The sequence below is a fragment of the Mustelus asterias genome, chromosome 12 (genome assembly GCF_964213995.1).
Source record: "Mustelus asterias chromosome 12, sMusAst1.hap1.1, whole genome shotgun sequence".
Taxonomy (NCBI): Eukaryota; Metazoa; Chordata; class Chondrichthyes; order Carcharhiniformes; family Triakidae; genus Mustelus; species Mustelus asterias.
In genome coordinates, this window is record NC_135812.1 from 52,617,529 (window position 1) to 52,639,793 (window position 22,265).

The 22,265-nt window shown below is 42.4% G+C and overlaps 1 protein-coding gene across 9 annotated transcripts in view; it reads right to left on the reverse strand.

The window, feature by feature from the left end:
• LOC144501444 (protein CASP-like) overlaps positions 1–22,265 on the reverse strand; it is a 779,365-nt gene that overhangs the window by 514,896 nt on the left and 242,204 nt on the right. For all 9 annotated transcript variants that reach the window (XM_078225211.1, XM_078225210.1, XM_078225209.1 and 6 more), the window contains exon 3: positions 20,541–20,588. In XM_078225211.1, coding sequence (XP_078081337.1) covers positions 20,541–20,588 — 48 coding nt within the window. The remainder of the gene's footprint in view (positions 1–20,540; positions 20,589–22,265) is intronic.

Here is a 22,265-nt window from a genome sequence, read left to right on the forward strand (position 1 = left end):
AGGAACAAATTACCAAACTTGGGGAGGGGGAAGCAAAAGTGTCACCTTCCTTTTCTTTACAACTACAGTATAGCACTTTCCCCACAAATGCCATGTGCCTCACCTAAGAGGCCGCTGTTCAAATAAAAACCTAAATGTCAGCTCAGTGGTAGCACGGTTAGCTCTTAATCAAGGGGTTGTCATTACTGAGTGTCATTTTGAGTACAGAGTATTCTTAGGAGCCTTTTCTCCTATGTAATTGCTTTACTGGAGTGTTCTGACGCATGTGGGCTTTGGCAGGATTTTCAGTCTGCAAGAGCCTGTAAGCAAGACCTATTTTACTAGTCCTGTTTTCATATTTATTACTGTTATTAATAAAGTTTAACAAAAGTTAAAGTTTTTCAATGTTCCGTGTGGAAACACGATACCATACAGAGAGTAGCTAGTTTTTATTATGGGTTTACTGGATGGAATTTTAAGTTAGCAGCACCATGGCTATGTTCAGGGTAGTCAGTGAGTTTGAAGATAGAAGTGAGGACGAGACTGAAGACGTGGAGAGGTTGCAGCATTTCATTTTAGCAAATGGAATAGAAAATGAGGTGAAGAGAGCGCTTGATTCTCCTGAATGTATTGTTATCCAGATTATAAATTGATGAGGAATCTCATAGAAGAATCATAGAATCCCTACAGTGCAGAAGGAGGCCATTCGGCCCATCAAGTCTGCACCGACCACAATCCCACCCAGGCCCTACCCCCACATATTTACCCACTAATCCCTCTAACCTACACATCCCAGGACTCGAAGGGGCAATTTTTAACCTGGCCAATCAACCTAACCCGCACATCTTTGGACTGTGGGAGGAAACCGGAGCACCCGGAGGAAACCCACGCAGACACGAGGAGAATGTGCAAACTCCACACAGACAGTGACCCGAGCCGGGAATCGAACCCGGGACCCTGGAGCTGTGAAGCAGCAGTGCTAACCACTGTGCTACCGTACCGCCTGTGAATCTGGCCATGCTACAGAAGCAAGGGGAGATTTCATTTTCAGATTTAGTTGTTCTGGTCCAGAATCACCATAATCTGAAGCCCTCAGTAATTGTTCAAAGATTCAAATTTCACAGCCATTTTCGAAAAACAGATCAATCAATAGCTAATTCCGTGGCAGGTTTACGCCAGCTTTCTGGACACTGATTCTGCTGAGTTGCTGAACTTCAATATTTATATAAAGAAGTTCCTCCTTTTAAACAACACATTCAACCACCCTATTTGTGGTCTCAAATCACCACAGTTGTGGACTCAAGTCCCATTCCAGAGACTTCAGCACATAATCCAGGCTAACATTTCAATGCCACACTGAGGGAGTTCTACACTATTGGACGTGCCACCTAACAGATAAAACATTGAACCAAGGCCTTATTTGCCATCTCAGATAGACATATAAAATCCCATGGCACAATTCTGAAGAACAGCATGGGATTAATTCCCATTGTCTTGGTGAATATTTATCCTTCAGCCAACACCACTAAAACAGATTATCTGGACCTAATCACTATCCTGCTTGTGGCAGCTTGATGTATGCAAACTGACAGCTACATTTCCAATACTGAAACAGTACATAATTTGCTATAAAGTGCTTTAATTCTTCCTGATATCGTGCAAGGGAAATATAAATGCAAGTTTGTTCTTACTTAAAAAAGGAACAGAGTCCAGCTATTCAATGATGCAAGCTGTCACAACAGAGTTGCATCCTAACCCAATGGCCATATCCATTGTTTTGGATATCAGCAGGAACAGGCATTTTAGCTAATCTATTTATTCCTCTCTCTCTAGTGGCACGGTAGCACAGTGGTTAGCACTGCTGCTTCACAGCTCCAGGGACCTGGGTTCGATTCCCGGCTTGGGTCACTGTCTGTGTGGAGTTTGCACATTCTCCTCGTGTCTGCGTGGGTTTCCTCCGGGTGCTCCGGTTTCCTCCCACAGTCCAAAGATGTGTGGGTTAGGTTGATTGGCCATGCTAAAATTGCCCCTTAGTGTCCTGAGATGCGTAGGTTAGAGGGATTAGTGGGTAAAATATGTAGGGATATGGGGGTAGGGCCTGCGTGGGATTGTGGTCGGTGCAGACTCGATGGGCCGAATGGCCTCTTTCTGTACTGTAGGGATTCTATTCTATTCTATTCTCTCTCCAAGAGGTACTGAGCCTCCCACTCGTGCCGTGTGTGTAGGGTGAGGAATTATAAGTTGAGGAGGAATCTGGCCATGCTATAGAAGCCAGGGGAGATAGCAGAGATAAATAGTGGAGCAGGAACCTCCCTGATTTGCACAAATTAGTAACAAACATTTGTCCACAGAGCCATCATCTCAGAAGCCAGGAACAGATTCCTTTTAAACTGCTTCATCAACAATAAGGCACATCTTCCTCTATGTCAATTTACTGTTACAATTCTTCATTCTGGATTTACATCTCTGAAGAAAATTTGAGAGAGTAAAAATACATAATTATCTGAAATAAATGAAGCTCAGAGAAATAGCAGATAGAGGATTAACTGGCCTGCTTATCCCCAAGGTTGGCTTTCACTCCGTCCACAAAGTTAGGAACACAGTACCAGGGTAGACTCAACAATAGCAGTATGACCTTATGAAGAATCACCCAGTGGATATCATTAAACAAGAAATTTGGCTTCAAATGCCTTTCATGACTCCAGATGCTTACAGGTGCTTGTCACCAAACGTGGGGGAAATTTGAAATGACTACTGAATAAAGCATTACTGGACTGGATAAAAGGCATTGAACATCCAATTCAGGAATTGCTGCCTGAAAAAAAACACCACTTGTAATTCCCCTTGTACCATCCCAGGTGTTGCATACTTACAGCAATGATGGATTGCTGACTTTTCACAGCCAACAAATTCTATTTGTCTGCAACAGACTGAGATATGAAAATTGTCAGAAATGCCTGAGAATCTTGGTCAAAAGTCACTTGCTCCTTCCAAGCCTTCTGAACTTACCATGTCATGTCTGAAACGGTTTACATATTCTAACTCAAAATGTTAGTTTCCCGAAAAAAATCTTTCTAATTTACATTTAAATGAATAAATACAAACTGTTTCACCATTTCACTAGGAACTTGCTCTATAGATTAACCACTTACTCACGGAAATGTTAGTGCAGATTTTTCTTATAAATGTCAGTGAGTGCATGCTGTGTCTGCTGGTTCTACTGTTGTGGACAAGGTGAAACAGCTCATCATGGTCCATATTATCTACTCACTTGAAAATTCCAGCTCAAGTCATTTTTACCAATGGGGACATGCCCAAATTACATCATCACTCAGCCAATCCTCTTTCCTCCTCACTCACACCGCAGGGCTCTGTACTGGGACTTCTGCTATTTGTGATATATATAAATGATTTGGAAGAAGGTGTAACTGGTGTTATCAGCAAGTTTGCGGATGACACGAAGATGGCTGGACTTGCGGATAACGATGAACATTGTCGGACAATACAGCAGGATATAGATAGGCTGGAAAATTGGGCGGAGAAATGGCAGATGGAATTTAATCCAGATAAATGCGAAGTGATGCATTTTGGAAGAACAAATGTAAGGGGGAATTATACAATAATTGGCAGAGCCATCAAGAGTATAGAAACACAGAGAGACCAAGGTGTGCAAGTCCATAAATCCTTGAAGGTGGCAACACAGGTGGAGAAGGTGGTGAAGAAGGCATATGGTATGCTTGCCTTTATAGGACGGGGTATAGAGTATAAAAGCTGGAGTCTGATGTTGCAGCTGTATAGAATGCTGGTTAGGCCACATTTGGGGTACTGCATCCAGTTCTGGTCGCCGCACTACCAGAAGGACGTAGAGGCTTTAGAGAGAATGCAGAGAAGGTTTACCAGGATGTTGCCTGGTATGGAGGGTCTTAGCTATGAGGAGAGATTGGGTAAACTGGGCTTGTTCTCCCTGGAAAGACGGAGAATGAGGGGAGACCTAATAGAGGTGTACAAAATTATGAAGGGTATAGATAGGGTGAACAGTGGGAAGCTTTTTCCCAGTCGGAGGTGACGATCACGAGGGGTCACGGGCTCAAGGTGAGAGGGGCGAGGTATAACTCAGATATCAGAGGGATGTTTTTTACACAGAGTGGTGGGGGCCCGGAATGCACTGCCAAGTAGGGTGGTGGAGGCAGACACGCTGGCATCGTTTAAGACTTACCTGGATAGTCACATGAGCAGTCTGGGAATGGAGGGATACAAACGAATGGTCTAGTTGGACCAATGAGCGGCACAGGCTTGGAGGGCCGAAGGGCCTGTTTCCTGTGCTGTACTGTTCTTTGTTCTATAAGTGAGGAGGATATAATCATAGAACAATAGAGCACAGAAAGTGGCCATTCAGCCCATCACACAATGCCTGGTCTTTGATGCCGCTATCCACTTAATCCCACTTCTCTGCTCTTTGCCCATAGCCTTGCAATTCTTTCCCTTCAAGGACTTACCCAATTCTCTTTTGAATGTTACTACTGAAATGCTTCCACCGCCTTTTCAGGCAGTATATCCCTGATCATAACTCCTCGCTGTTTTTAAAAAAGCATGCCCTCCTGTTGCCTCCAGCTCTTTAAAGAAAATCACCTCAAATGTGGGTTCTCCCATCTTTCAACCCTTCTCCCATCTGAAAGTTTCCCTTTATTTACTCCAGCAAAATGGTGGCTCAGTGGTTAGCACTGCTGCCTCACAGCGCCAAGACTGGGGTTCAAATCCAGCCTCGGGTGTGGATTTGCATGTTCGCTCCATGTCTGTGTGGGTTTCCTCTGGGCGCTCGGGTTTCCTCCCACAATCCAAAGATGTTCAGGTTAGGTGGATTGGCCATGCTAAATTGCCCCTTCATGAGCAAAGATGTGCAGAGGGATTAGCCATGGTAAATGTATGGGAGTATGGGGATAGGGTGGGCGGTGGACCTGGGTAAGATGCTCTGTCAGAGAGTCGGTGTAGACTGTAGCTATTATATGATTCAAGACATTGAACAACACTATAAAATCTCCTCTTAATCTTTTCTGTCTCTAAGGAGAACCCCAACTCCTTCAGTCTCTGAGGTCCCTAATCCAGGTACCATTCTTGTCAATTCTTCTGCAACATCTCTAAGGCCTTGACATTCTTCATAAAGTCTGGCTTCCATAATTGAGCATCATGTCTTGCTGAGGCTGAACCAGTGTTTTACAAAGTTTTAGCATAACTTACTTGCTTAATATTCTTTTGCTCCATTAATAAACCCAAGGTCCATATGCTTATTAAAAACAGAACAGCCTTCTTAAATGCCCTGCCAGCTTCAAAGATTTTTGCACATTTAGTCAGGTCTCTTTGTTCCTGCATCCCCTTTAAAATCAAAACATTTAGTTTATAGTGCATCACTACATCCATCCTGCCAAAATGTGTCGCTTTCCAATTCTCTACATTAAATTTTATCTGTCAACGTCTCCCTTACTTCACCAGTCCACATCCTCCAGAAATCCGTAATGACAGGTATCCTTGTTTTTGTGCCATCTGAACATTGAAATTGTGTCCTGTACACCCAAATCTAGGTCACTAATATATAACAGAAAGAGCAGTGGTCCAATACTGACTTCTGGGGAACTTGCTGCCGGTCTCAAAAGCAACTCTTCACCATTATTCTCGGCTTTCTGTCTCAAAATCCATCTAAGTTTCCATGCGGCCACTGTCCCTTTAATCCCACATGCTTCAATTTAAGTGACTAATGCAAGTAACATGCTCAGTAACAAAAGTGGTTCTTTGTCAACACCTTTTCAAAATCCACATGCTACATAAACTTCTTCATACAAGCTATTAAGTCACAAAGAGGTGAAGTTATGCTAACGCCACTTTCATTCAGCATTAGTTTTAAACAGTACTTAAGATCATAAGAACAAGGAGCTGTAGTAGGCCATCTGGCCCCTCAAATCTGCTCCGCCATTCAGTAAGATCATGGCTGACCTTATTGTGGACTCAGCTCCACTTACCCGCCCGCTCACCATAGCCCTCAATTCCTTTACTGTTCAAACATTTATCTTTCCTTGCCTTAAAAACATTCAATGAGGTAGCCTCAAGTGCTTCACTGCACAGGGAATTCCACAGATTCACAAACCTTTGTGTGAAGAAGTTCCTCCTAAATCTGCTCCCCATTATTTTGTGGCCATGCCCCCGAGTTCTAATTTCAACTGCCAGTGGAAACAACTTCCCTGCTTCTATCTTACCTATTCCCTTCATAATCTTATATGTTTCTATAATATCTCCCCTCTTCTTCAGAAGACCAAGATTCCTAAATGGAGAGATAAATGTCGAGGAAGGAAATCAATCCAAATAGAATCATTCACTCCAACAAACTGAAACACTTGAATAACTATTTTGCTTCTTTCAAGTAGTGGCGAACAAAATGTTGTCATGCACAGGAAACAGTAGCATATTGGTTACTTTACTGGACTGGTGAAACAGAGAAATGTGTTAATGGCAGCTGGGGAATATAAACTCAGCTTTTTAAAAAGCTAGTTTCCGTAATGCTGATCATGAAATGGCTGGGTTGCAGCAAAAACCAACCTGGTTCACTAATGCTCTTTAAGGAAGGAAATCTACCAGCTTTATCTAATCTGGCCTACATGTGACTCACAACAATGTGTTTGACTCTTAAAGTCTTCTCAAATGCAAGTCACTCAGTTGCATCAAAACATTATGAAGTTGAATAAAAATAAAATCAGTCAGATCACTGGTATCAACCTCAGTGACTGACAGCCATAATTATGTCACTGCAGTTGTCTGAAGCTTGCTCAATTTCCTTTGAGGGTCAGGGAGGAGTTTTCCAGACACCTTTTACTTGCAGGGAGGTTTGCTGGTGCATGTCGGCTGCATCAGATTTGTATCTGATTGACTAAATGGACCAATTACCCAGAATTTCACAAAGAATGTATAATACATTACAGTAGATAAAGGTTACAAACATGAATTTGGAGCAGGCGGCCATTTGGCTCCTCAGGCTGCTCTGCCCTTTAATAATAATTTAATAATTATGGTCAACCTATTTGTGTTGCGAATTCCATATTCCTATTTAGCTCCGATTTCCCTTGCCGAACAAGAATCCATCTACCTCCGCCTTAAAATATTCATGGCTCTGCCTCTACCTCTGAGGCAGGGTCCCAGATTCGCACAACCCTCAAAAGAAAAAAAAATTCCTCCATCCTCTAAGGGTAACACTTCATTTTAAAACAGTGCTCTCTAATTCTGGACTCACCCACAAGAGGAAATATCATTTCCGCATCTGCCTTGACAAGACCATTCAGGATTTTATATATTTCAATCAAATCACTCCACATTATACTGAACTCCAGTGAAAACAAGCCCAATCTGTCTAACCTTTTCAAGACCTTCATGAGACAACCTGTTCATTCCAGGAATCAATCTAGTAAACCACCTTTGAACCATGTCCAACACACTAACATCCTTCCTTAAATGAGGAGATCAAAACTGCGCACACTATTCGAGATGTGGTCTCACCAATACCTTGCACAACTGAAGCATAACATCCTTATTTTTATGGTCAATTTCTCTCCTCGTAAATGGTAGCATTCCATTATCCTTCTTAATTACTTGCTGTACTTGCATAGTGACTTTTTATTACTCATGCACTAGAACACTTAGATATCTCTGCACCTTGGAATTTTGCAATTGTTCTCCGTTTATGTTTTATTTTTCTATTCTTTCTGCCAAAGTGAACGACTTGATATTTTGCCAATCTGCTAGATTTTTGCCCATTTACCCAACCTATGTATATCTGTCTGCAACCTCCCATGTCCCCTTCTCAACATACTTTCCGACCTATCTTTGTTTTATCTGTCAATTTGATTACCATGCCTTCGCTCCCCTCATTTAATTCACTAACATAAATTGTAAAAAGGTGATGTTATGTACTGCAGTTGGAGGACAAAACAATGTGAAGTGATAGTATGTGGGGTTGAGTGAAAACAACGCAGGATTATTGAATAGCTGTGAACTCTACGAAGGCTTGATCTAGGCTGAAGTAAAACCCCCAAACAACAGCAACTCCAAATACAGAATAAGTGAGACTGCAGGACGCCACTTATCACTCCCTGCCAAGCAGAAAAATATCTATTTACGCATACTCTGTTTAACTGCCAGTCAGGCAATCTTCTATTCATGCTAATGTGTTACCCACCACACCATGAGTTCTTACGTTGTATTATATGTGGCAGCTTGTTGAAAGCCTTCTGGAAATCTAAGTACAGCACATCTAGAGGATGGGCCTGTACTGATTGGAGAGGTGATTTTATTAAAACATATAAGATCCTGAGGGGAATTGACTTGGTGGTTACTGAAAGGCTGTTTTCCATTTACTAGACAGACTAGAACCAAGGGACAAACAAGGGGTCTCCCCTTTTTGGCAGAGAGGAGAAGAAATTTCTTCTCAGAAGGTCATTACTCTGTGGAATTCTCTTCCCCGGAGAACAGTGAAGCTGGGACATTGAATTTTAAGACTCAAGTTAGATAGATGCTTGGCTGACATGGGACTCATAGGGGGTAGACAGTAAAGTGGAAGCCAAAATCAGATTAGCATGATCTTATCAAATGGCACAGCAAGCTCAAGGGGCCTCATGTCCTACACCTGCTCCAAATAGGTGGCATAGTGGCACACTGGTTAGCACTGTTGCGCCTCAGTGCCAGGGACCTGGGTTCAATTCCCAGCTTGGGTCACTGGCAGTGTGGAGTCTGCACGTTCTCCCCATGTCTGCGTGGGTTTTCTCCAGGTGCTCTGGTTTCCTCCCACAGAGTGTAAGACGTGCTGGTTAGTTGCATTGGCCATGCTAAATTCTCCCTCAGTGTACAGGCAGCGGAGTGTGGCAACAAGAGGATTTTCACAGTAACTTCATTGCAGTGTTAATGTAAGCCTACTTGTGACACTAATAAATAAACTTTATATTTTAACTTCATAAGTTCGTATGTACACGAACAAGCTATTCAGCTCAGCTGGTCTGTCCAGATGTTCCTGCTCCTCATGAACCTCTTCCCATGCAACCTATCAGCATATCCTTTTATTCTTCATGTGTTTTTCGAGCTTCCTCTCAAATATAACTATGCTATTCACCATTTACAATTTGCTTATATCATATGGATATCCAAGGTTATTAAAGTTTAACGCTGCACAAGACCTTTATAAATAGCCTGTATTTATGGCCCTCTAGTTTTAGACTCTCCCACAAGTGGAAACTTCTGCAAAGTTGGTTTTGCAGGTGCAGGGGATTGGTGTTTTGGATGAATGCTGAGACAAACAATACAAAGTGAGCCTTTGCAACTCATATACACATTACAAGATCACGTTCTGGTCATCCCAATGCTGGATCGATAGGGCACATGGAGATTAAGTGTGGAGACTGATAACCACTCCCACTAACCACTTCAACCAAAACAAGATGCTATCAAAGGGTACAAGCCAAAATGAACAAAAACTGCTTTTGTTAGTATATATTAATATTTACTTCAATTTAAAATAACTCTGTAAATATGTTACATGAAAAGAAAATTTGAACACTGCAAGTACAAAAGATTGAGAAATAAATTTGTATCAGTTTACTGCATGGACCATTACCAAAAGCAAGGCATCATCACCCATACCATTTAAATTCCAGCTGTTCCTCATAATCTGAGGTTTATGTAAATATTCAAGAAATTCCAGTGAATTTTCACATTTAAAGTATGCAAAATCCACCTTCCGGTTTAAATATACAACAGTGATAAATAATAGTAAATAGCTCTAGCAGTTAAACACAAGAAAGCTTTCTATGCAGTTACCTTCTGATCCAAATTCTATTCCAGGGCCTATTGTAGAAGGCTTTTTTATTTCAGAAACATGTGAGATAAACCAAACGTGGATATATTTTGGCTTAACTCAAGCATGTGCAAAGAAATCTGACGTTTTTCTCATTTGGATTTATACTTTTATTCTCGACAAAGATCTTTCCCCGAAAGCAATGGGAACACAGGAAATAACCTAAATCAGAGATAATTTTCATGAAACATTTTTGAAATTGAAAAAGTGAAAGGCAAGTCCACCTATTGAAAGAATATTCGGGAGAGATTGTTACCATTGGGATGAAGCCACACAAAAGTGATTTCCATTGAACAAGTATAATTCAATGTGATATATATTACTGAATTACAAGCAACTGAGAGAAGACTTTTCAAACATTTCATTCAGAATTTAGCCCCTTTTGAAACTTAAACATGCTGACAAATTTGAAAGCCTGCAAGGTGGAATAGAAGCAAAAAGGATTTCTTACGGTCATAAGAAATAGAAGGAATTGACCATTCTCAATTCAAGATGATGATCATGGTTGTTCCATGACCTCAGCTGAACCTTTTCACACTATTTACATATCTCCTGATTTCCTCTATCTAAAAATCTATTGATCTCTGACTTGAATCTATGCAATAACGAAGCCCTCTGTGGTAGAGAATTCCAAAGATTCACAACTTGAGTGAAAGAATTTGTCATCATCTCCGTCTGAAATAGTTGATCCCTTATTAGAGGATACCCTATCGCAGTCAGGTTCTTCACCAATTCTAGCCGACAAGGTACAAACTCACTTCCTTTAATCAAGTCAGAGAGTTTATTAAGCATCTCAGAGAATTACAAAGTTAATGACAATATAGCATAACTCAGCTCTGACAGTTTCAGCTTCGGAACACTCTGAGGAACAGTCTCCTCTTCTGTGTTCTACTGACATCTGGCAAGGATGTCCTGTCGCCCCTTCCTTTTAACCCCATCAAGAGACCCTGCCCATGCTGTAGTTTGTCCTGGACAATATGACTGGATCAAGTTGATGTCACAGATCCATTTCCCCAATATGTAGACACTTACAGGTCTTTTCTGATTTTCCAAACGTTTTGAGATTCACATTTCTCTTAACTTTTGCAAATCTGCAGTTTCACATTCATCTTATCCTTTATTTTCTGCAAGCCAGCATTAACGTCTCCATTTTATCTCTTCCATTGTTCTTACACAAAAGTTTTACGAGTATAGCTTTGAAAAGCATTTCAGAATGAAACAAGCATCAACTCAAAACAGATTTCAATATATTACTGCACTTAACATGGAATTAGTTCTTTTAACTCAACTGTTCTATCTTTCATCAGCATAAAATATGTTATAGTATTTTGCCCTTGCAACGACCCATAGGAGTTAATGTGTGGTCCCCTTTTCATCTAAGTAACTTCCTATTTTTCAGTGAGAAATTTCACATATAAACATATTCCAAAATTGATAAATTCACATATTTCAGCAAAGCTAACCATCATGCTTTGTAGACCAACATCAGTTTCTTCAGAAAAAATTATAGGCAAATCATAAAAATCTATGAAACCCAACCCTACCCAGGGAAAACATCTTCCCAGCATCTACTCTGTCAAGCTCCTTGAGAATTTTGTGTGTTTTAATGACATCACCTTTCTTCCAAACTCGAGTAAATATAGACCTAGTTTATTCAACAGCTCCTCATTGGAAAGTCCCTCATCCAGAAATCGGCCCAGTGAACATTTGTTGCACAATCTCCAGGCCAATACACCCTTCCTTATATAAGGAGATCATGCACACAAACATATGAATTAGGTAGGAGCAGGTGGAGGCCATTCGTCCTCTTGAGCCTGTGCTTCATGTCTGATCTAATTATGGACTCAACTCCACATTCCACCTACCCTTGATAACCTTTGACTTCTTTGTTTGTCAAGAATCTATCGACCTCTGCCTTAAAAATATTAACTCCACTGCTCTCTGAGGAAGAGTGTTTCAAAAATTCATGACCACCTGAGAAAAATAATTTCTTCTCATGTCCATAAATGGGAGACCCCTTATTTTTAAACTCTGTCCCCTAATTTTAGTCTCTCCCAAAAGGGGAACATGCTTCCAGCATCTACCAACTCACCAAGATCACCTCTCAATCTTGTAAACTCCAATGTTTACAGGCCCAGCTGTCTAACCATTCTTTATAAGATAGGTATCCCAGGAATCAACCGAGCGAACCTTTTCTGAGCTGCTTCGAATGCATTTATATATTTTCTCAAATAAGGAGACCAAAACTGTATTGTGTTCTACATATGATCTCATAATTGCAGCAAAACCTCACTCCTTTTATATATTCCATTCCCCAAACTATACAAAGTACTCCAAGTGTGGTCTCACCAAAGTTCATAGAATCATAGAAACCCTACAGTGTAGAAAGAGGCCATTCGGCCCATCGAGTCTACACCGACCACAATGCCACCCAGGCCCGACCCCTATCCCTACATATTTACCCGCTAATCCCTCTAACCTACCCATCTCAAGACACTAAGGGGCAATTTGAGCACGGCCAATCAACCTAACCCGCACATCTTTGGACTGTGGGAGGAAACCGGAGCACCCGGAGGAAACCCACGCAGACACAAAGAGAATGTGCAAACTCCACACAGACAGTGGCCCAAGCCGGGAATCGAACCCAGGTCCCTGGAGCTGTGAAGCAGCAGTGCTAACCACTGTGCTACCGTGCCGTGTGTATAATTGCAGCAAGACTTATTTACTCTAAGATTCAAATCCATTTATAGTGAAGGCTAATAGATTTCCTTTCTTAACTGCTTGCTGCACCTGCACGTGAACTGTATGACTGAATGTACAATGGCACCCAGGTCCCTCTCAATACCAATGTTCCCCAGTCTCCCATCCTTCAAAAATATTCTGCTTTTCTATTTTTCCCACCAAGGTAGACATTTCTCATTTACCACGTTCTTACTCACTTTAGCTGTTTAAAGCCTTTTGCAGCCATGTTGCATTCTCTTCACAGCTTTCTTTCCCACCGAACTTTGAATTGTCAAACTTCGATTTTCTTTATTAATTTACAGGATGTGGGCATCACTGGCTAGGCCAACATTTATTGCCCACCCTTTAGTGCCCTTGAGAAGCTGCCTTTTGAACCGCAGTAGTCCATGCGGTGTAGGTACATTGACTGTGCTGTTAGGAAGTGAATTCCAGCAATAGTGAAGGGACAGTAATATATTGCCAAGCCAGGATAATGAATGACTTAAAGGAGAATTTTCAGGGGGTGGTGTTCTCAGGTCTCTGCTGCCCTTGTGGGACGACATGGTGACACTGTGGTTAGCACTGCTGCCTCACAGCACCAGGGACCTGGTTCGATTCCCAGCTTGGGTCACTGTCTTTGTGGAGTTTGCACATGCTCCCTACGTCTGCATGGGTTTCCTCCGGGTGCTCCAGTTGCCTCCCACAGTCCGAAAGACGTGCTGGTTAAGTGAATTGACCATGCTAAATTCTCCCTCAGTGTACCCTAACAGGCGCCTGAGTATGGCTACTAGGGATTTTCACAGTAACTTCATTGCAGTGTTAATATAAGCCTACTTGTGACATTAATAAATAAAAAACCTTTAAACCTTTTTGATTTGATTTAATATTGTCACATGTATTAACAGTGAAAAGTATTGTTTCTTGAGCGCTATACGGACAAAACATACTGTTCATAGAGAAGGAAACGAGAGAGTGCAGAATGTAGTCTTACAGTCATAGCTAGGGTGTGGAGAAAGATCAACTGAATGCAAAGTAAGTCCATTCAAAAGTCTGACAGCAGCAGGGAAGAAGTTGTTCTTGAGTCGTTTGGTACGTGACCTCAGACTTTTGTATCTTTTTCCCAATGGAAGAAGGTGGAAGAGAGAATGTCTGGCGTGCGTGGGGTCCTTAATTATGCTGGCTGCTTTGCCGAGGCAGCGCAAAGTGTAGACAGAGTCAATGGATGGGAGGCTGGTTTGGATGGATTGGGCTACATTCACGAACTTTTTGTAGTTCCTAGCAGTCTTGGGCAGAGCAGGAGCCATACCAAGCTGTGATACAACCAGAAAGAATGCTTTCTATGGTGCATCTGTAAAAGTTGTTGAGAGTTGTAGCGGACATGCCAAATTTCCTTAGTCTTCTGAGAAAGTAGAGGCATTGGTGAGCTTTCTTAACTATAGTGTCGGTATGGGGGAACCAGGACAGGTTGTTGGTGAGCTGGACATCTAAAAACTTGAAGCTCTCGACCCTTTCTACTTCATCCCCATTGATGCAGAGAGGGGCATGTTCTTCTTTACGCTTCCTGAAGTCGATGACAATCTCCTTCGTTTTGTTGACATTGAGGGAGAGATTATTGTTGCTGCACCAGTTCACCAGATTCTCCATCTCATTCCTGTACTTGGTCTCGTCATTGTTTGAGATCCGACCTACCACGGTGGTGTCGTCAGCAAACTTGAAAATCAAATTGGAGGGGATTTGGAACATGTTGTTGCTCCTGGCATGCCCTCTTGCGCTTTTCATTGAACCCTGGTTAATCCCTGGCTTGGTGGCAATGGTAGAGTGGGGAATTGCGGAAGAGTACAATTCTGCTGCTGCTGATGTCCCATAATGCCTCATGGATGCCTAGTCTTGAATTGCTAGATCTGCAAAGAAAAATACAGCACAGGAACGGGCCCATTGGCCCACCAAGCCTGCGCCGATCACATTGCCCTACCTGGACCAACTGCCTGTATCCTTCTATAGCCCACCTGTTCATGGGCCCATTCAGATAAGTCTTAAATGTTGCCAGCCTATCAGCCTCAACCACTTCACTTGGCAGTGCATTCCAGGGCCCCACCACCCTCTGTGTAAAAAAACTTTCCCCGCACATCTCGACTGAACCTTTGCCCCTTACCTTGAACTTGTGCCCCCTTGTGATTGTCATTTCTGCCCTGGGAAAATGCTTCCCACTTTCACCGTATCTATGCCCCTCATAATTTTATTAACTTCTAACAGGTCACCCCTTAGCCTCCGTCTTTCCAGGGAGAACAATCCCAGTTCATTCAATCTTGCCTCGTAGCTAATACCTTCCATACCAGCTAACATCCTGGTAAACCTTTTCTGTACTCTCTCCAAAGCCACCACGTCCTTCTCGTAGTGTGGTGACCAGGACTGGACACAGTATTCCAAATGTGGCCGAACCAATGTTTTAAATAACTAACATAATTTGCCAACTTTTATACCCGATGCCTCGGCCAATGAAGGCAAGCATGCCACATGCCTTCTTCATCACCTTTTCCACTTGTGTTGCCACTTTTCAGGATCTGTGGACCTGTACTCCCAGATTTCTCTGTGTGTCTATGCTCCTGATGGTTCTGGAATTTATTTTATAGCTCCCACCTGAATTGGATACACCAAAATGCAATACCTCGCATTTGTCCAGATTAAATTCCATCTGCCATTTCTCCGCCCAATTTTCCACCCTATATCCTGCTGTATTCTCTGTCAATCTTCATCACTATCCATGACACCAACAATCTTAGCGTCATCCGCAAACTTGCTAATCAGACCAGTTATGTTTTCTTCCAAATCATTTATATACATTACAAACAACAGAGGTCTCAGCACTGATCCCTGTGGAACACCACTAGTTACAGACCTCCATTCAGAAAAACACCCTTCCACTACAGGTTAGCCAGGAAGGACCTAAAGAGAGGGTTAAGAGCCAGGAGGGCACATGAGAAGTCTTTGGCAGGTAGGATCAAGGAAAACCCTAAAGCTTTCTATAGGTATGTCCGGAATAAAAGAATGACTAGGGTAAGATTAGGGCCAGTCAAGGACAGTAGTGGGAAGTTGTGCATGGAGCCTCAAGAGATCGGAGAGGCGCTAAATGAATATTTTTCGTCAGTATTCACGCAGGAAAAAGACAATGTTGTCGAGGAGAATACTGAGATACAGGCTATTGGACTAGACGGGATTGAGGTTAATAAGGAGGAGGTGTTAGCAATTCTGGAAAGTGTGAAAATAGATAAGTCCCCTGGGCCGGATGGGATTTATCCCAGGATTCTCTGGGAGGCCAGGGAGGAGATTGCAGAGCCTTTGGCTTTGATCTTTCGGTCATCATTGTCTACAGGAATAGTGCCAGAAGACTGAAGGATAGCAAATGTTGTCCCCTTGTTCAAGAAGGGGAGTAGAGACAACCCTGGTAATTATAGACCAGTGAGCCTTACTTCTGTTGTGGGCAAAGTTTTGGAAAGGATAATAAGAGATAGGATTTATAAACATCTCGAAAGGAATAATTTGATTAGGGATAGTCAACACGGTTTTGTGAAGGGTAGGTCGTGCTTCACAAACCTTATTGAGTTCTTTGAGAAGGTGACCAAAGAGGTGGATGAGGGTAAAGCAGTTGATGTGGTGTATATGGGTTTCAGTAAAGCGTTTAGAAACATAGAAAAACTACAGCACAAACAGGCCCTTCGGCCCACAAGTTGTGCCAAACACATCCCTACCTTCCAGACCTACCTATAACCCTCCATCCACTCATCCAGGATTCTCTTAAAAGACCCTATTGAGTTCACCTCCACCACCACTGATGGCAGCCGATTCCACTCGCCCACCACCCTCTGTGAAAAACTTACCCCTAACATCTCCCTACCCGCCAGCACCTTAAACCTGTGTCCTCTCGTAGCAGCCATTTCCACCCTGGGAAAAAGCCTCTGAGAGTCCACCCGATCTATGCCTCTCAACATCTTATACACCTCTATTAGGTCTCCTCTCATCCTTCGTCTCTCCAAGGAGAAAAGGTTTGATAAGGTTCCCACGGTAAGCTATTGCTGAAGATACAGAGGCATGGGATTGAGGGCGATTTTGCGGTTTGGATCAGGAATTGGCTAGCTGTAAGAAGACAGAGGGTGGTGGTTGATGGGAAATATTCATCCTGGAGTTCAGTTACTAGTGGTGTACCGCAAGGATCTGTTTTGGGGCCACTGCTGTTTGTCATTTTTATAAATGACCTGGATGAGGGCGTAGAAGGATGGGTTAGTAAATTTGTGGATGACACTAAAGTCAGTGGAGTTGTGGACAGTGCAGAAGGTTGTTGCAGGTTACAGAGGGACATAGATAAGCTGCAGTGCTGGGCTGAGAGGTGGCAAATGGAGTTCAATGCGGAAAAGTATGAGGTGATTCACTTTCGATGGAGTAACAGGATTACAGAGTACTGGGCTAATGGTAAGATACTAGGTAGTGTGGATGAACAGAGAGATCTGGGTGTCCATGTGCATAGATCTCTGAAAGTTGGCACCCAGGTTGATAGGGTTGTTAAGAAGGCGTACGGAGTGTTAGCTTTTATTAGAACATAGAACATAACAGCGCAGTACAGGCCCTTCGGCCCTCGATGTTGCGCCGACCAGTGGTACCAATCTAAAGCCCCTCTAATCTACACTATTCCAATATCATCCATATGTTTATCCAATAACCATTTGAATGCTCATAATGTTGACGAGTCCACTACTGCTGCAGGCAGGGCATTCCACGCCCTTACTACTCTCCGAGTAAAGAACCTACCTCTAACATCTGTCCTTTATCTCTCACCCTTCAATTTAAAGCTATGTCCCCTCGTGCTAGCCATCACCATCCGAGGAAAAAAGATCTCACTATCCACCCTATCTAATCCTCTGATCATCTTGTATGCTTCTATTAAGTCACCTCTTAACCTTCTTCTCTCTAACGAAAACAACCTCAAGCCCCTCAGCCTTTCCTCATATGGTTTTCCCACCATACCAGGCAACATCCTGGTAAATCCCCTCTGCACCCTTTCCAACACTTCCACATCTTTCCTATAATACGGCGACCAGAACTGTACGCAATACTCCAAATGCGGCCGCACCAGTTTTGTACAGTTGCAGCATGACCTCCTGGTTCCGAAACTCAATCCCTCTACCAATAAAAGCTAACACACTGTACGCCTTCTTAACAACCCTATCAACCTGGGTGCCAACTTTCAGGGATCTATGCACATGGACACCCAGATCCTCTGTTCATCCACACTACCAAGTATCTTACCATTAGCCCAGTACTCTGTATTCCTGTTACTCCTTCCAAAGTGAATCACCTCACACTTTTCCGCATTAAACTCCATTTGCCACCTCTCAGCCCAGCTCTGCAGCTTATCTATGTCCCTCTGTAACCTGCCACTTCCCTCCGCACTGTCTACAACTTCACCGACTTTAGTGTCATCCGCAAAATTACTAATCCATCCTTCCACGCCCTCATCCAGGTCATTAATAAAAATGACAAACAGCAGTGGCCCCAAAACAGATCCTTGCGGTACACCACTAGTAACTGAACTCCAGGATGAATATTTCCCATCACCCACCACCCTTTGTTTTCTTACAGCTAGCCAATTCCTGATCCAAACCACTAAATCACCCTCAATCCCATTGGTAGAGGGATTGAGTTTCGGAGCCAGGAGGTCATGTTGCAGCTGTACAAAACTCTGGTGCGGCCGCACTTGGAGTATTGTGTACAGTTCTGGTCACCGCATTATAGGAAGGATGTGGATGCATTGGAAAGGGTGCAGAGGAGATTTACTAGGATGTTGCCTGGTATGGTGGGACGGTCTTATGAGGAAAGGCTGAGGGACTTGAGGTTGTTTTCGTTAGAGAGAAGGTTAAGAGGTGACTTAATAGAGGCATGCAAGATGATCAGAGGATTAGATAGGGTGGATAGTGAGAGCCTTTTTCCTCGGATGGTGATAGCTAGCACGAGTGGATATAGCTTTAAATTGAGGAGTGATAGATATAGGACAGATTTCAGATGTAGGTTCTTTACTCAGAGAGTAGTAAGGGCGTGGAATGCCCTGCCTTCAGCAGTAGTGGACTCGCCAACATTAAGGGCATTTAAATGGTCCTTGGATAAACACATGGATGATATTGGAATAGTGTAGGTTAGATGGTCTTTAGATTGGTTTCACTGGTCGGCGCACCATCGAGGGCCGAAGGGCCTGTACTGCGCTGTTATGTTCTATGCTACCCTCTGTCTTCTATGGCCAAGCCAGTTCTGAATCCAGCGAACTAGTTCACCCTTGACCCCGTGTGATTTAATCTTTTGTACCAACCTCGTCAAATGTCATCAACCTTGTCATCAATAGAGGAACTGAGTTTAGAAATCGGGAGATAATGGGCTGCAGCTGTATAGGACCCTGGTCAGACCCCACCTGGAGTACTGTGCTCAGTTCTGGTCGTCTCATTACAGAAAGGATGTGGAAGCCATAGAAAGGGTGCAGAGGAGATTTACAAGGATGTTGCCTGGATTAGGTGGCATGCCTTACGAGGATAGGTTGAGAGAGCTAGGTCTTTTCTCCTTGGAGAAGCGAAGGATGAGAGGTGACCTGAGAGAGGTGTATAAGATGTTGAGGGGGTATTGATAGAGTGGATTCTCAGAGGCTTTTACCCAGGGCTGAAATGGTTGCCACAAGAGGTCACAGGTTTAGGGTGCTGGGGAGTAGGTACAGAGGAGATGTTCGAGGTAAGTTTTTCACTCAGAGGGTGGTGGGTGCGTGGAATCGGCTGCCGGTAGTGGTGGTGGAGGCGGATTCGATAGGGTCTTTTAAGAGACTTTTGAATAAGTTAATGGAAGTTAGTAAGAGAGAGGGTTATAGGTAAGCCTAGTAGGTAGGGACATGTTCAGCGCAACTTGTGGGCCGAAGGGCCTGTTTGTGCTGTAGCTTTTTTAAAAAGAAAATGCTTCAGTAAAGTCCATGTAGACAACATCCACAGCCCTTCCCTCTTCAATCATTTTTGTGACTTTGTCAAAAAACTCAAATTAGTGAGACATGACCTCCCTCGTACAAAACCATGCTGTCTGTCACTAATAAGACCATCTATTTGAAGTCTGTCCCATTTAACATGGTGGTAGTGCCACGCAACATGATGGAGGGTATCCTCAATGTGTAGACAGGACTTCTTCTCCACAAGGATTGTGCAAAAAAAAAGTGTTACAGCAGCTATGACTGAGCTCCAAGTCATTAATAAACAGAGAAGTTTGAGTATCAGAAATAATGATGGGATAAATTCTAATAGCAGTTGTTACAACTGACATAGTTTCTACATATAAATAATGTTATTTAGAAATTCTGCATGTTAAGTTAATCAAACCAAAAATGGTGGGAAAGTCAACAGTTGTTCTGTGTCTTAACACTTGGTGACATTTTTCTCATTTCCTCAGGATTGCACCTCCAAGTTAAAATATAAATATCTGAAAAATCTAGCAAATGCACACAACTACTATCACAGCACAACTGTCACCATTAATGCTAAAGATAGCACTATTCATAGCAAACTGTAGAAAGGGGAGCTCGATTTAAACAGTTCAATCATATTGATTGCAAATTATGAACTTGGGAGACCAGCAGACATTTTGAAGCTTTCCTGCAACCTCAAAGATAATTACTGTTTTTGGATCTGTGCCTTTAAACACATTTCAGAAGATGACAACAATACTACAGCAAGTTTGAGGTTTTGAAGTAAAAGAGCAAGACATAAAAGCCAGCTATCTCAATTTCACAGCAAACGACATGACAGTAAAAGCTTTACTGTTAAAGATGCTGCAATTTAATTGCTAAATTTAGAAAATTTAAACATCTTTTCAATGATATTCTACAAACCCACGCTTTAAAACACTGCGCCTTATTTGGCGTTAAGAAATCTGAAATGAGACTCACCTCTGCCTGGAAACTCTTCAGTAATGGTGCCACTAGTTTCCTCAAGTCCTGCAGTCCGACAGGTGGAAGTAGGGAATCAGAGTGGGAAGGATAAAAAGAAAAACAGCTCATCAGCAAAAGGGTAATGAAAATTCCAATCTATTATATAATTTATCTTGTATGAGGTCATCATTTGCCAATTTATTGAACAATTTACTGTATGAAATAATGATACCCATGCAATATTATAGGGGATAAGTAAACTCATTGCCAGTTTCATGTCCCATAAACTTTCAATTAAAATCATGAAGTGAGCTCTCCCAATTCAGCTGATGTCAGCAGCAAATGACTCTGTCAGACTGATGGGAGAGAGTAGATTTGATCATGCTGGATTCGCTGATCTTAACAGGACTGCATTACAACTGCCTTCAGAATGCCTGGCTCAGATGTGGATAAGTCAACTTGAGTTTGGTGATTCCAACGGGAAACTCTTCTGTCTGTACAGGACAGGATTAGACCTAGCTCTGATGATCTCACAACAGAACAACCCGTTTACAGTCTGGGCTCACATTCGAAGACGTATATTTGCTCCAAGTACCGGAGTGTGCCTCATGTCATATGCCAGCTTTTGGTGCTGAGTTGGTGCTTTTGAAAAGTGAGAAAATTTGAAAACACAAAAATCACTCTTTGGATTTAAAATGGAGGTTATCACAAAACATCATTTTAACATTGCAAATTCTTTTCTCTCTCATTCTGCATTTCCATATTATGTTAGCAATGTCATACCTTTGCAAATTTTCTACCGAACCCTCAAATAAATAAATGTAAACGTTTTTCTATAACTGGAAAGATGATTTTCTTCTACTCCAAGCGGGTGCCAGGTACTGTTCTGTCCCTGCATGTATGTACTACTAATAAAAACAACTTTTCATCTGTTTTTGGAATTTACGGAATATACATTCATCAGCTGCGATTTTATTTTATGACTATTTCCCCAGAATAGTATGTAGAAGGTAAAATGTTCCTCAGGACACACATTACTAGACAATAGAAACTCTCCTTCTGGTTTCTGTTCTAAAAATGTAACTCAGCGTTTTGAGACTTCGATTTCTCTCATTTTTGTGTCTGTGTGTCAGTACACACTGCAAATTGCTTGCCAGAATGTCAGTTGAATGTCATTTCATTTTCAGTTATGAATCCAGTCACATTTTGCAAGGAGGTTAGTTTACAATCTATCAGGATAGGAGGTTAACTTTATGCGAACAACTCGCCATCCCTCAGGTCCAAGGTCAAACTTCTTCTATGAAGTCCAATGCTGGACCCACACTCTGCCATAGGTGGAGCAGGCAGTGTTTGAGGAGGTGAATGCATGGGATGCTCAGATTTTGGTCCACTCATTCTGCTGTTTGCATTTGGCCTCCACCGTGGCCTACCGGAGACATTCAAAATAGTTGGCATATTTGTGGATGCTTCTGCTTCAATATATTGAGCAACAGATTTCCACATAATTTCAAGTATGAAAGTAGATTGCTGAAGTTAGGGCTGTTTTCCTTGGAGAAAAGAAGGCTGAGAGATGATTTTGTAGAGATGTCCAAAATCATGAGGGGTTTGGACAGAGTAGATAGGGAGAAACCGTTTTATTCATAAAAGGATTGAGGACAAGAGACACGTACTCCCCGTGTCTGCATGGGTTTCCTCCAGGTACTCCAATTTCCTCCCATAATCCAGAAATGCAGATTAGGTGGA